The 16,571-nt window shown below is 36.0% G+C and overlaps 1 protein-coding gene and 1 long non-coding RNA gene across 2 annotated transcripts in view; one reads left to right on the plus strand and one right to left on the minus strand.

Moving 5' to 3' along the window:
- The window catches only part of TBC1D32 (TBC1 domain family member 32), a 210,699-nt gene extending 205,476 nt beyond the window's left edge, over window positions 1–5,223 (minus strand). The window contains exons 1-2 of the mRNA XM_040627729.1: window positions 5,084–5,223; window positions 4,744–4,901 (exon numbers count right to left, since the gene is read on the minus strand). Of these exons, the coding sequence (XP_040483663.1) occupies window positions 4,744–4,898 (155 nt within the window). The 5' untranslated portion in view covers window positions 4,899–4,901; window positions 5,084–5,223. The remainder of the gene's footprint in view (window positions 1–4,743; window positions 4,902–5,083) is intronic.
- Window positions 5,224–5,302: 79 nt separating this feature from the next.
- On the plus strand, window positions 5,303–6,310 carry LOC121102274. The gene is made up of 3 exons (XR_005834348.1): window positions 5,303–5,385; window positions 5,475–5,613; window positions 5,791–6,310. It is a non-coding gene; the product is annotated as an uncharacterized LOC121102274 (long non-coding RNA).
- Window positions 6,311–16,571: the final 10,261 nt, after the last annotated feature.

Here is a 16,571-nt window from a genome sequence, read left to right on the forward strand (position 1 = left end):
ATAACTTATTTTAGAAGATCCTTATGAGGCTTAATTTAAGTTAATTCTGCTATAATTTAGCTCCTTTCCTTTCAGATTTATTTTTAGCAGACTCCTCTGCGTTAACATTTTCAAATTAACATATCCTAATTGCACTGGAAATATAAGGAATAATACAGCTTTGCCATGGACTACAATAAATACAACTTCCATTTATTTGTATTTTAATTGAAGGCTATTAATATTTCCTTCATGTTCATCTTAAAATTTTCTAATAACAAAGTTTCCTAATTTTTAAAGAACATTATCTATACAATAAATAAACGTTATACCTTTAGAAATCTATGAATCCCTTTGGTTCAGGTTTAAGTTCTAAATCTTAGACTGGTCAATCCTGTAACCTTAGACAAAACACCTGACCTTGCTAAATTTCAGTTTCCTGCTACATAACAGTAATGGTAATCCTAATGCGAAAACTATTGTTTATTACACATGGCTATACTTTGACACTTATCAAATCAAATATGCTATACATATATTTGACTAATCTTGTTACCTTAAAAGTAATTTAATGAGAAAAAATAAAAATTTGGTTTCAAAGACACTATTACCAAATGAATGCAAAATATCTTTTTCCAAATATTCCTCAAAGAAGGACATTAAAACCTAAAAGTACAGTTGCTTGCTACTAAGGAAAAATGTGTTCACCTCACATTTCAGAAGCAGCTCAACTGAAATACATAGCAATGTGCTTCATCATTTTGCTTTACTACTGATGAATATGAAATTTTTCACATTTACATAGGAAAATTTTACAGTTGACTAAAAGAACATTCACTCTTTTTAATTTTTTTCTCCAGTTTTATTACCTAAATTTTTCTACGAAAATTCAATTATTTTTTTCATGATCAAATTCTGATATGTTCAAAATACACCAAAATAAGCACTGATACATAAGAGTACTATTACAACAGAAAAACATAAAAAAATCTAGTACAAGTTTGTTTCAAGAAATCATGCCCATAGCTATTTAAATAAGCAAAAAATTTTTCAATCATATACAGAAAAAATTATCAGTAGTAATACGTTTTAAAAAGTAAGTTATGAATTATGCTGATACTTGGAATTCTTATTTCAGAATCAAGAGATTTATTATATGACCAACCTAATGTTATATATCATATTAGTACATAAAAGGTTATATAATAGAAAGAGTGAGTATTTTACATCACCTACAACCTTTCTGGTCAAAGAACAGGCTTCTCAGTCATGATAAACAATTACTAGAAATGCATTCATTAATTATGGAAGCACACATATAATTCTTAGTAATTTCACTATACATGGATATCGCCTTTACACAATGGATGCTTTCTTGAAGTTACCACTTAAACACTAAGAGGTCACTAATTTAAAAAATCAATGGTAGATTCTTCTGTAAAACAAAAAATAAACCCAAATCAATAAATACGATTGTGTTCCATCTGTATCAAACCTGAAGTATATTGGATGTGAGGGCTACAAAGATGAATACCTGCATTAGAGACTTATACAATCATCAGGGTTGATAACTACTAAAATAAACACACACACACACACACACACACACATATGATTCTTGCATAAATGCAAATAAATATGCTCTAACTCTGTAGTTCTCAATTCTCAACCCCGGCTGCATGTTAGGACACCTAGAGTGCTTTTTCAAAAACAAGGCCCAGCCCCTACCACTCCCCCTCTGCCAAGCCCCCCAAGAAATTCTGATTCATTTATGAAGAGGCTCAAGCATCAGTATTTTTTTTTACATGGGGCCCAACCAATTCTGGTGTAGCCAAGACTGAAAACCAGGGCCAGTTTGTTTCCTGAGGGCCAGTTTCAGTGTCAAAATCTACACAACACATACACACACAAGCGATGTTCTCATTCCTATCTCTCTCCCCTCCCACAGGCCTCAAATCCTTGCTGCCACTTTCAGAGACGAGGGGAAAGCTTGGCTCTTTTAGAAAATGTGTATAGTTCAAGGCAGAAAAGTAGAAGAGGTTCTGGAAAGCAGAGATAGCTTAGGAAAACTGCCCATTGGGGCAAACCCCCAGACAGGGCTACTACTGCCTACACTATGGTTTCTTCCCTCCACTTTATTTTATTATACTACCTGAAATTCCATCATGTATGGCCTCAATTGTCCTAACCATCTTCTTACAAAAATACAATAGTCTAAAGACACCAGTTTCCCCTATAAGTCTGTTTAATAAAATTGTTATTGCCAATACCAGGACAACATTGGGGGTGGATTTAAGAAACCAATGTTCTGATAGTGGAGATGGGAAGATAGATAATTCTGAAGTAGGAAATACTTTGGGAGGCAATATATACCTAAGTGACTCAGAACATATAATGTTCATGGGGCGCCTGGGTGGCACAGCGGTTAAGCATCTGCCTTCAGCTCAGGGCGTGATCCCGGCGTTATGGGATCGAGCCCCACATCAGGCTCCTCCGCTGTGAGCCTGCTTCTTCCTCCCCCACTCCCCCTGCTTGTGTTCCCTCTCTCACTGGCTGTCTCTATCTCTGTCGAATAAATAAGATCTTAAAAAAAAAAAAAAAAAAAAGAACATATAATGTTCAAGGAGAATTAGGTCAGTGAAAACAAAGACAAAATATGAGCAGCTGGACTAACTGACCTTTAATATCACACCTGACTCTGAACTGTAAGATTCTACGAAAACATCAAGACAAACAATTCCTCTTTTCCTCTCCTACACAGAGTTCCTTCCTCCAAGACACAGATCTCAGGTTACTGAACTAACACGTAAATTTTACCATCTATGCTGTTAAGACTACAAAATACTTAAAATACTTTAAGGATTATAAATCTTAAAGACTACAAACTAGCTATAATTTGGGAGTTTCTGGATTTTTTTAGGTAGGCCAAAAGTAAATCACCTCAGTAAACAGTGAACATTAACTATGAATGTTAATCAGCAGACATTTAATCTAATGCACTGTTGAAGAGTAAATTACTTTATTACAACAGTCATTAGACTGCTGAGAGGAACAACAATGACCTAAATTTAATTTGAAAAGCATTTTAAAATTGGAGCAGCTGAAACAATACAAGGAAATATGTAGCCTTAAACATTTACACTAAAAAGAAGAAAAGCTGCAAATTAATGAGCTAACCACTGATCACAAAAGTTTAAAAATTCTCCAAGAAGAAAAAAATAAAGAGCAGAATGCAAAAACCATAAAATATACACGTAATAGAAAGGAAAAACTAAATCAATAGCTGATTCTTTTAAAAGACTAACAAAATAAACCATTAGCAGAACAGAAGAGGGAAGGCACAAATAAAAAAATAATAATAATAAAAAGAATAAAAAGGGGGACATATAACTACAGATACTAAAAATATTAAGAAGGTAACAGGATATTAATGAAAAACTTTATAGCAATAAATTTGAAAATCTAGATGAAATGGACAAATGCCCAGAATGTGATCCTAGCAAAAACTGACAGTAATTTACAAATTATTTAAACAACTGCTTGCATGTGAATAAAACCCCAAAATTAATGTTTAGGAAGATCTGTGTGAGGTAAATCTGTATTACATGAGTTTACAAAACACTATTAATTAAACTTTGATTTCAGAAAGTTGCAATTTTCTACAGTCTACTGTACAGCTATTAGTGGATTTGATGAAGAAATAAACAAGAAAATCATGGAAATACAAAAAAAAACTTATGTATAACCAGAAATATTAATGAAATTAGTAACTTTTTAACAAGAATTCCACACTTTTGAAAACTCCCTTGAGAATCTGGTGAAAACTAAGTACTCCTATAAAATTTCAAGTAAAAACAAACTTTTACATTAAAGGGCTCAAGGATCCTTTATGCCCATGTAAGAAATGGGTAGGAGTTTCAGATAAATACAACTTCAGGGCACCTCAAGAGTCAGTTTAAAGGTAACATAAGATAAATTTTCAGTATCATCTCTGTGAGATCAAAATGAAATACAAACACTGAATTTAAAATATTGCTACCAATAATACTTAATTGAGATGCCTGCAAGAAGACTTTTCAATGGAAAGGATTAATTTAAATTAAATGAACCAAAACAAAGGGAAAAAGTCTCTAAAGAAACATAACCTTCCAGAATAATCTCAGATGGTACCACTCTCTTTAAAAACTCGTATGTCTACTGCTTCCAAGCCCAGAGTACTCTGTAGCCCTTCCATAGCACTTATATTTCTACCATGAATCACAGGCATTGGAGTATGTGGCTTATCCCTTTATAAGAACTTAAGCTATTCCATAAGACGTTAATAATCTCACTTCAGTACTCACTCCTGCAGTGCTCAGAATGGGCAACTGGTGCAGCCACAGAAATACCACATAGCAAGGGAACAAAGATCTTAGGAACTCACTGCTTTCAGGCATTGTGACAGGAATCCCTTGAAATAACAGAACTGCTCTTAGAAGATCGTGAACAATTTACAATTATTGTTACTGTGCTGCCCATGAGGTAAAATGAAGAATCAGGATATGTTGGTTGTGGCGGTAGAAACACAGGGGAGGCAGAAGCTCCGGAAAATAAAGAATAAATAGTACATAAATTCGGCATTTGTGTAAATAAACACCCCAAAAATGAACCTCCAACTTTGGTGCTATTTTAACAATAATCAAACGAACATTCTTTCTCTAACTACACTTGGACATTTTCTGGATCAGCTGGCTTGTTTGCTTAAGACATCAAAAGCTATTTTACTTGTGAAAATTTTCATCAGTTTCCTCCAGATGTAAGAGGATTTCCTCGGCGCACTCCAGAGAGGGAGCACCCGTGATCTTCTCCTTCACGCTCTGGAACAACTGCCTCAGCATCGCCTGCAGCATCACCTCGTCCTCGCCTGAGAAATGGGCCATCCTCTGCAAAAATCAAACGCCCATGCCCATTACTCCAGGTCGGCGCAAACGCCGCGCATTGCGCACGCGCGCCCCCACCCAACCCTGGCCTGCGCGCTACGCCGTTCCCCGGGAGACCGCGGCAAGCGCTTGGGGGGTGGATCCTCGGCTGCCCGCGCGTCTTTCTGGGAAACAAATCACCTTACTTTGGGGAAGCAGGGATCCGCAAGGACCCGCCTTTGGTACTCGTCGTTGTCGGCCTTCCGTACGAACAGAGTTCAAGCTGTCCCTGCTAACCGCAAAAAAAGAGCTCCCGGAAGGTTTTGATGGGTGGGCCTGACGGCAGGACGTCAGCGGTGCGCGTGACGTCAGCACGTAGACGCGGCTTCCTAGATGAGGTGGAGCGCCGCTTGGCGACCTGCCGGGTTCCTAAAGGAAGTTTCAGGTGCGCTCACTTGGCTTAGCCTTGGACTTGTAGATAGGAGGGAACGGAGTACGAAGAGAAAGAGTTGAGTAAAAGTGAAACTGAAAATAGATTGAAACGTTTTAATTACATGAGTGGTATTGAAATGTTACAATGCTGTTTTTCTTTAACAGCCAACATCTATTGATTCCTTTCCCTTACCAAGCATCTTGCTAGGAACTGTGAAGAAGACGACCCTCATAATCAGACACAAAAAGAAATCAACGTTTATACCACAGTGCAATTAAGTGTTATGTTAGAGAAATCCACCAGGTAGGTGTTGTGGAAATCTAGAACCCCCTTTAACCCGATAGAAGAGCCAAGGAAGAAGCGAAGAGAGAAGTGTAACATATTCCAGTATTTGAGTTAGTAGAGTTAGAAGGAGGAGGTGGGGAAGCCAGAGGAACAAATAGGCCACAACTGAAAGGGCCATGTTTGGCATGTTTACAGGTTAGAGATTCATCTTGGAAGTAGCAGGACACAATTGGATTCCGTAGTGACACTTTGAGATATCGTATATGAGGAACCTGTGCAGGAAGCTGCAGTGGATCATAGACCTTCATCTAGTTTCCAATCTAGATAATCTTCGGACATGGTCATGTCCAAGGTAAGGAGCCAACCCAAGGTAGGGAGCCAACCCAACAGAGTATTAGGATCAGATCCTGGTGTCTATGGAATAGTCCCAAGCCACTGATGAGTGGTTTAATGTCAGTTCTCCCTTATCCAGCTTAAATTTTACACTTTCGGTCCAATAATATCGGATACACTTCACATGTTAGCCAGGATCAGCGATTCCCTTGGTGTCTATGTTGTTAGTTCCAAGAGGAAAAGTATATGTCCTTGCCAACTGTGGCAGCATGTTTTTTGGTAAAATGTATGCTTAATCTTGATTGTCGCACTACTACATTAAGAAAAAACATACTACCAGAGGAGGCACACTTGTAACTTTATTTTTATGGGTGAACCTATAAAACCCAATATGTATATGTGTGTGTGCATGCGCGTGCATGCACAGAATCACCATCAATGTGACAGCTACATATTTAGATTAACATAGATGAGTTGTATTGGCACTTCAAACATCAAGATTAACATAGCTATTAATGATGTGGTTTTTCTGAAATAGTAAGCTATTACTGTTAAAATTCAGAACAAAATAAAATAATACTCTTTCCTTGATTTACATAGTTTTTGCATTCCTGGAAAATTCAGTGTGTTAAAACTGCCAAATGGTTTTATATAAAATGGAATTCATTCCTATACTCAAGTACTTATCAAGAGCTTTTTCATCTACTTGAATGTCCCGCAGGATCATTGAAAGTCATATAGGAATCAGAAAAATTATTTTGTGTGGGAGATTGTGTGTAATTCAAGATGTTTCATATCCCTAGCTCACACTGCAAATGCCAATAACTGCCATCTAATTATTGTGATAACAAACATGTCCCCGTGTATTTATAAAATGCCTTCTTGGGAAGCAGGGGTGATTTGAACTGCACAGATTGAGAACCACTGTTCTAAAGGATATAACTTAGGAAAAAGAAAAACAACCTTAATAGAATACCTGAGATGCAAGAAGGGAAGATAGCCAAACAGCAAGTCAGGGTGGTAATGCATTTAAGTAAATCTCAATAAATCTTGTCTGTATAAAATAATAATAACCTATAATCTAATTTGTGAAGGTAAAAATGCATAGTACTAAAATACTGTAAATAATCTTGTATAAATAGGAAGCATGATAGGTTGAAGTATTATGCAATTCTTGTATTTTTCTACATGAAATTTAAGATACTGAACTTGATTAGGTAGGCATGGTAAAATTTCAAATGTAACCACTATGAAATTAGAAATAAAGAATTTAAATTCAAAAAATGGACGGAAAAATGAAATGAGAGAAAAACAAAAAGTCCCAATCAATTTAAAAAAAAAAAGTCAAGAAAGAAAACAGAAGCATGAGAAAAGTAGGAAAAATCAAAATATATAAAGATACATGATAGAAAAAGTACAAAATACTGCTAAATTTAAATAAACTCAGCCATCCTCTTATAGGAACTATTAGACTGTATGTTAAAATAACCAACTATAGGGCGCCTGGGTGGCTCAGTCGGGTGTCCAACTCTTGGTTTAGGCTCAGGTCATGATCTCAGGGTTGTGGGATTGAGCGGCAGGCTCCCTGCTCAGTGGGAAGTCTGCTTGAGTTTCTCTGTCTATGCCCCTCCCCTTCTTGCACACACACTCTCTCACTCTCAAATAAATCTTAAAAAATAATAAATAAAATAACCAGCTATATGGTATTTATCAAAACCCTAAAAACAGAAAAATTAGGACTAAAAAGGTAGGGAAAGATAAACCAGATGCATACTGTCCAAAAGAAAGCTGTTGAGGCTATATATTTGTGTCAGCAAAAATAAAACTTAAGAAAAAAATATGTTAGGGGCCTAGCATTCCACTTCATAGTTTTTACCACGCTATTTAATTCAACAGGAAGATAAAATTTTTAACTTTAAGTAAGCAAAATTCTTAATCTCTCCAAAAGTCTTTAATATTTTCCAGAGAAGTTTTCTGCACATAAGATGCACTTTAAAGTTGAATACCTAAGATCTGTTTTTTAGGTTTGCTTTTTCAGATTGTAAGAAACAGGGGGAAAATTGCCTCAGCAAAGTTAGTATTTATGAAGAACTGAAAAATCATTTATCATTGTTAAAGATACAAAAACCTCTCAAGATATCCCAAAACTGTTGTGGTAACCTAATTACCTTGTTGGCCATATTATAATAACCCTATCATTTTCATGATTCAGTTGTCTCTTTCTTTATCACCTCTGCTTCTACTGCTTCTGACCATCTTTTCTTAATGCCACCTGCATTTAAAACTCCCTAAGACAAACCATAAGAGACCCCTAAATATAGAGAACAAACTGAGGGTTGCTGGAGGGGTGGTAGATGGGGGGATGGGCTACATGGGTGATGGGCATTAAGGAGGACACTTGTTGAAATGAGCACTGGGTATTATATGTGGGTGATGAATTACTGGATTCTGCTCATGAAGCCAGTGATGCACTGTATGTCAATTACCTTGAATTTAAAGTTAATAAATAAATAGACCCCCTAAGACTCTGTAGAGGAGCCTTGATGTATAGCCCATATCCCTTCAGGACAAAGCACTTATTCCCTCATCTCCTTTGAGTGTTGGCTGCTGATATTTTATAGCTGAATCCCTCTTCAGGAATTGCCCTGGAAGAAGGAAGTAGTCATCTCAAAGTCGTGCTCCCTTCCTGAGGAAGGCTCATGTCTGATGACTGGTCAAGGTGGTATCTAATCAGCCATCCTTTTTGTCTCAATTGGAACAACCCTGAAGCATCCCAGTTTCAGAACTCCTCATGTGATTCCTGAAGCCTCTGTTGCAAGGGCATTACAGTTGAACTTCTTATTCCTAATTTTACTTCCCAAAGTTCTACCAGATAGTGTTTCCAAGAACATACCTAATAAATCTGCATACACATCTTGGATTCCTAGAGTCTGTTTCCAGAGGAATGCTATCTGCTACAGAATCTGACTGGGTCAATTAGATACTATCCCATTATCCGATACATATTGTTCCTAGTAGGATGAGTTTCTGATGATGGCATAAACTGTTGGTCTTCCTTATGTCCATGGACTTTTGCGAAGGCACTGAGTTTTGTTCCAAACATACATGGCCACAGGAGCAAGGTCAATTACCTAAAACATGGTTTTTACATGTTTGCTTTAACTGAAAACAAAAATCAGAGTGTGGGAATAAAAGGTGCTTGGGACTCATGGACTTGCAGTGACATAACACATGTAAAAAGACTAACAAAGGCCCTAAATTTGGGGAAAGTTGTTGCCCATTTGTACAGCTTTAAATTGAATATTTTCATAGAACTGGGTCAGGTCCAACTGATATAATCTAATAAAAGAGTAAATCATTTCAGATTTTCAAAGTTTTGAAATTGGATCTTCCTTTTTCCTAGACAATAAATAAGAGTGAAATGAGGATATAAACCTCTAAAATTGCTATTAAAGCCTTCTTTATATCTGGGATTTCACATTTCAGAGTGGACTCTGCTTTTTTCCCCGAGGATATTTCATTCGATATGAAAACCAAATCTTACTGATGAAGAATTCTTCCAAAAGTCTCACATGGCCTTTGGCCATTTACCCAAAATATAAGTGTTTAGCATTGAGAGTATGCTCCAATGTCTGGATAAAGAATTTGAATTAGTATAGATATCTATTTTTCCTTATACACAGGGTTCATGTACTGATCCCATCTAACTTGGCCTAAAGAATATTCTGAATTAGCCTCTGAGCTATGGTCCTATCCTATCAATTCTTCTTTTAACAGTATGCAAGTAAGACAAGAAGCTAACTCTTTGCAAGCAAGGTTATAATACATTCACTTTCAAGTATAACTGAACTTTGCTTTTGAAGATTTGATTTAACACAGTTTTTAAATACTGTACCCAACTCTGTGTTTTGAAAGCATATTACCAGCCCACAGCCAAAGGTCTTTTTATATAAGAATTGTAGATGAGCTACTATAAGTCATTACTATAAATATATGGCATATGTTTATAGGAATAATGCCTGTTAATACAGTAGCATGCAGTCATTTTCAGACTTGACCTCAAACTGCAGGGTCCATGTATATCTTGTATTAGTTTAGGTTACAAATATAAACCACTGTAAAAGAAAGGGGGTGGGCAGAGCAAAAATATAGTAGTTTAAGCAAGGAAGAGGCTTATTTACCTCTTATGTTGCCATCCAAATGTAGTAAATCCCAGGCTGGTAGGGCAGCTTTGCCATCACCAACAAGAATTTTTCATCTTTGGGCGCAAGTTGGCTTCTCCACCTTCCATGAATACATCTGTTTCTCAGCCAATAGAGAAGAGAAATGGTCAAGAGCATCACCAGAAAGTGACATGCATCACTTCTGTTTACATCTCATTAGCTAAGATGTAGTTATGTGAACACTGGTGGCTGCAGCAGAGGTAAGAAGTGAAGTCTTCGACAGGCTAAGAAAAACTAGGCTCTTCAATTACTAAGAAGAAAGAATGGATATTGGTGGATAGCTAGCAGTCTCTGCCACATATCCCTGTGGTAATACTATGCTGACTTTCCAAGTTGTACACATTTTTGGCAAAGGGCTAAATCAGTCACAGTTCAGGTCAGGAAACAGAAACCACTCCAGGTATTTTAAGAAGGACAAGTATTTAGGAATTTACAAAATTACTAGGAAGGCAAGAGAAGAAGACTTTAATCTGTCACTCCAGAAATTATTTTTAGAGCACTACAGATCTGATCCTGCAGTCGAAATACTATTTCTGAGCTACCATGGAACTATTGAATTTGTGAACACAGAGGAACAGCCAAATTCAGGGATAGGAGACCTGAGTCTGGAAGTCACTGTGATCAGCACAAAAGCCCTTTAAATCCCCCAGAGCCATTTACTGGGCACTGAAATACGGCCACCATCTCCGCTGAAATTGTTTCAAACACCATAGGAAGCTGGAGATAAGATTATGAAATGCTACTACAGAAAATGTCACATTTCCATGACCATGTTTACCAGCATATACACAACCCAGAAAAGACATAAAACGTTTGGGTTACCTTCCAAATTGTGCAAATGTACTTAATTTGCAGAAACTAACGCACAACCAGGACAAGCTGCAAAGGAGTCTAAAAACGTTATTGATAGTATAACAACTTTTACAGAATAGAAAGGCATAGTAGGAATGTGGATTTGAAGATGAACAAGTCAAAAACCCACCGCTGTGGCAACTAGCACCATATATTCTGGAAAAGAAATTGATCATCCATGAATACTGCTCTGCAAGAACCCAATTTAAACTCCCACAACTGACTGACTGACTGACTCAATATTTTTGTACGTATTCAACTAGTCAAATTCTACCTGTTAGTTGTAAGATTTACCTTTGACATGATCTCTCTTCTCACATACCAATAACTACCTATTTTTAAATGCTAAACAAATAGTGAATTATATAATTCATAGGTTATTCAAAATATTCCTTTGCTTTTATTGGTTTTAGTGCTCAGCATATAGTTTCATATTCCTAGACATGTTCAAAACCAGAAATATTAAGCTAATGGAATGAAAATAAGGTCAGCCAGTGGTGATTGATACTGTTCTGTCAATAAAAGCATTTCTTTCAAATAAACACATAATTCTAAGAGAAAGAATGATACTCAAAACCAAATGAAATGTAACTTACTACTACATAGTACTATTTATAATTTTATATAATAATGAATAATAATGAAGAGCTACTACATATTTCTAAAGTGCTTTTTGTTTTACTGAACATTATTTTAGATAATTCAAACAATACTTAATTGGTGTGTTTATATAGTGTAACTGAAAACTCAAATCAGAATACTTATAAAATGATATTAATTGATCCAGGATTCCCTCCACCCCACTGGGAAAAAATGATATTAATTGACTTGAACTAGTAATTAATTTCAAGGCTCATGCGTTCCCTGCTTAGCCCAAGTATACTAGTGCTCAGTTGGGAAACAAGTTTGAGGAATCTTTGTGTAGTTAATTCTCAAAAACATATGGTTATCTAGATTATTAGAGACCAAGATTATATACTATATTACAGAATAAAACTTTATCCTGCGGACAATGGCTCCATTGAAAATTTTTTAGCAAAAATAAGGTAATTGCTACTGGGTTTTGTTTTTGTTTTTGTTTTTTGCTGTCTAGGCTCCTATACCGTGTCACAAATTTGGGGGAAATAGCCTCTCATTTTTTAAAAATTTTTTCCTCTTTTTAAATTGATATATAATTGACTATATTCATTTTATGTGTCTCTCATTTCTGAATCTACTTGAGGAAGATGCTCCCTCTCTCAACCCCAGAAAAACAGACCTAGGCAGTTGACACAGCCTGAGCTAATCAGCTGCTACCATGTGAATTTTGTTGGTAATACAGTGGAAAGGATTGCTATCCTCTCTGCTTACCTCCCCTAAGCATATTTACTACAGAGATTCTTTTTCAAATTACACGAAATACATACATCACACACCACACCATTCAAATGACAAAAAGTAAATGGAAAAACCATGGGAAAGATCAAGATTAAAACAATGATCATAAAGCATCAAATACATTAAGTACAATAAACATTGGGAGTGGCCTTCTAACTTATAAAAACCATCTCACCTAAAGATGGCAGTAATATGCAATAACTATTACACAAATTTCAGTAACAAAAGTTTCATTGAAATTCCATGATCCACACTAGATAATGAAATGCAAAATAAATATAACTAACGATGCAGCTAAATTTTATATCACTGTAAACTTTTAATAAGATTGTTAATCCTTAACATTGCTTTCCTGTGGGATTTTTCTTAAATGGTAAAGAATAGCCAATAATGCTAAAACCAAGAAGCAATTTATAAAGTACTTCTCTGAATATTAAAATCAAATTAGTGATATAGTGAAATACTAAACTGAAGATATTAAAATGTTACATAATAATAATAGGACACAAGCAGCCGCCACATTGGCAATTAAAAAAAAAGTGCAAGCTAAAACAAGGTAACCATTTTAAATTTACAAAATTAGCATAGTTTTAGAGCATACACATATTTAGCATTGAATAATAGGCAACAAAATGAATACTCTTTTATAGTATTCCTTTATAGTCATCGCTTTTATTAGGAGTACAAATAGGCAAAATCTTCTTGGGAAGAAACTGACAATATGTATCAAGAACTTTTGATTCAGTAATTCCATTTCTAGGACTCTACTCCATGGATCAGAAATGCAGTTGATGAATTTATTATAAGGATGTTTACAGGCAGGTTATTTGTATCTCTAAGAAATTAGAAAACCTCCTAAATATTTCATAATATGCTGAAGTTTAAATAAATTATGGTGTAGCCATATGTTATTAATGTCAGCCATTTTAAAAAATGTTTCCTGGAGCGCCTGGGTGGCTCACTCAGTTGAGCAACCGACTCTTAGTTTTGGCTTAGGTAGTGATCTCAGTGTCATGGGATCGGGTCATGGGGTGGGGCCCTGTGTCAGGTTCTACACTCAGCATGGAGTCTGCTTGTCCCTCTCTCTCTGCTTCTGCCCCTGCTCTCTATCGCTCAAATAAATAAATAAATAAAACCTTTAAAAAATAAAAAAACGCTTTCTATGAATGTTAGTAATGGGAAATAGTCACATTTTAAGTGGAAAAGTTTGAATCTCAAATGTATATATTCACTCAATAGTTATTGTCTATAATCTGAAATGCATGATTATGTACTTGACAATACATGCATACACACATATTTCACAATTATGCATGAAAATTTCTTCTACCATAATTGTGATATTAGTATACATAATGCTAAACCTAACAAGGTCTTAGTATAGGAATGGTATAAGTTTACTAAATCCTCAGGCACCATAGAAGAAAGAAGCCAACGGACTAGCTCTAAAGTTGATAAGTTGGTAAATAATGATGATGGTGGTATTATATTGAATTAGTGAGAAAACTATCAAGACAATTAAAAACAAACATTCAAATGTAGTTACCTCTAAGAAGTTGAAAGTGCAATGGAGTTGGGGCAGCAATGAGGCAGAAGGCTTTTTGTTATAAGCCTTACTATACTATTTGATTTTTATTAATGTATATACTTTCATTTTATTTATTTTTTCAATTTGTTTTTAGAGAGAGCACGTGAGAGCGAGCGGGGGAAAGAGGCAGAGGATGAGGGAGAGAGAGAAGCTTTAGCAGGCTCCGTGCCCAGCACAGAGCCCAATATGGGGCTCAATCTCCCAACCCTAAGATCATGACCTGAGCCAAAATCAAGAGTTAGATACTTAACAGACTGAGCCACCCAAGCGCCCCTATACTTTCATTTTATAAACAGAATGCCCTTTTAAAAGTTGGTAGTACACAGGGCCCAATAAACAGCAGCCCCCTTTCCCACCCAAGATCAGAACTGAGAGGTAGACATAGGAGTCAGATAGATGGGGATAAAATATCAACTTCATTAAAAGGTCAATTGAAAGAAGCACCTGGCTGAGTTGGTGGAGCATGCGACTCTTGATCTCTGGGTTGTGAGTTCAAGCCCACGTTGGGTGTAGAGATTACTTAAAAATAAAATATTTAGGGGAAAAACTGTTAATTGAAGATGTAACATATATGTGTCATAACAGGCTTGCTAATATTTCATGACTAAATTTGCCTTTACTTACCCAGTCACTTACATAGCTATAAAATAGCAAGCCACCCCCACAGAGGAAAGCAGACAGAAAAGTGCATGCATCCTACACGTAGGCTAAGACTAAAAATCAAAAGGAGAAGGGAGTTGAGCAAATGCACTTGATTTCTTCTTTCAGAGTCACTGATAATTTCCATAAAATCACTCTCTGGCCATCTAATAATCAAACATATAATATATCTGCCATGTGTGAGGTACTTTGCCACATGTTATGCTAAGACCAGTGAACAATAAAATTGGTAAGACAAGACTACTATCTTCAGCTCATAATCCAGTGATAGAGACATATAATGTGTAAGGGAGACATGTACACAAATTATTAGACAAGATGCTACATATCATCTTGAATGATTCCATCCAGTTCTAAGAATCTGTGTTTGAGGGGCGCCTGGGTGGCTCAGTTGGTTAAACGTCTGCCTGCCTTAGGCTCAGGTCATGATCCTGCAGTCCCAGGATCAAGTCCCGAGACTGAGTCCTGGGATGGAGCCCCACATCGGGCTCCCTGCTTATTAGCAGGAGTCTGCTTCTCCCTCTGCCCCTCACCTTGCTCGTGCTCTCTCTCGCTCTCTTGCACTCTCTCTCAAATAAATAAAATCTTAAAAAAAAAGAAGAAAAGAATATGTGTTTGGGGAGATCTTTCAGTTCATCAATTATTTATCCATATAAAGATAGTACTTTTGTTGATTTTCCTTTAATCTTGGCATATAATATTTGCATTATATAAGTAAAGTTGTAATAGTCTAATTTAACTTCTTTAGATGCCTCTATTTATCCCTTTATTACTATTTTTAATCCCTTTATTATTTTTGAAATGAAATCCGTTTTCCAGGGCAGTTTCTTTGCACATAAATTTGAATAGCCTCTGTGTTCTGTAATATTTAATATTTTAGTGGCAGTTTTCAAATTTATTGATATGTCTCTCAATGATAAAATTGATCATATTCTTTCATTTTCCAGGTATTTTCCTGTTGATATGGAATAAAAACATTAAGATAAGATGTTTTAAAGATATCAAGGCCCTAATATAACATTTGAATTGAAAGAGGTAATCTATTTATTTGTTTTAAAGAATTTATTTATTTATTTGAGAGAGAGAGAGCGCATGAGAGAGAGAAAGCACAAGCAGGGTGGAGAGACAGAGCGAGAGGGAGAAGCAGGCTCCCCACTGAGCAGGGAGCCTGATTCAGGGCTTGATTCCAGGACCCCAGATCATGACCTGAGCCAAAGGCAGATGCTTAACCAACTGAGCCACCCAGGCATCCAAAGAGGTAATCTATTTAATAGAACTTGGTGAATTGAGGTTTTCTATGAAAATCTTTTTTCTAATACAAATATAAAAAATTGCTAATATAATCCAATAATACTTACAATATTCTAGTGAATTACAAAACTGTAGTAAGATGTGAAGGTACAGTTAGACTATCAAACAGTAAGCACTGAGTAATTTTTAAAGCCTTTTTTTTATCATTTCAAGAAACTTATTTTGCTATTAAGCAAGGTCACCTGGATGATGTACATTTGCTATAACTAGAAACATCCTATAATAAACATGAAATGAAAAAAATTATGAATTTTTATTATGTAAAATTATTTGGCTTGTTAAATATGGCAGCTTGAACACTTGCATTTATTTCTACTCTATCCAGAAACCATATTAAAATGATAATGAGGAAATACAAGAGCCATAAACTGACAAGGACAAAGAGAATGTTGAGAGGAAATAACAGAGAATTTGCTTTGTTCAAATGTGGAGACTGTAGGTGAGGGTTTACCTACTCAGACAGGCGAACAAGTTCTGGGAAGAATCATTACCAGTTGTGGGTGCAGATTTAGCTTGAAATCTCACCTTATCCTATGCAAGGAAGCATATTTTAGGAAGAATACTATGGTTCATGTAGATAAGAATTTTCCACAAGTCAAGCTATATCACAAAAGAAAACAAGAGTTGGGCGG

The sequence above is a fragment of the Ursus maritimus genome, unplaced genomic scaffold, assembly GCF_017311325.1.
Source record: "Ursus maritimus isolate PB19 unplaced genomic scaffold, ASM1731132v1 scaffold_13, whole genome shotgun sequence".
Classification (NCBI taxonomy): domain Eukaryota; kingdom Metazoa; phylum Chordata; class Mammalia; order Carnivora; family Ursidae; genus Ursus; species Ursus maritimus.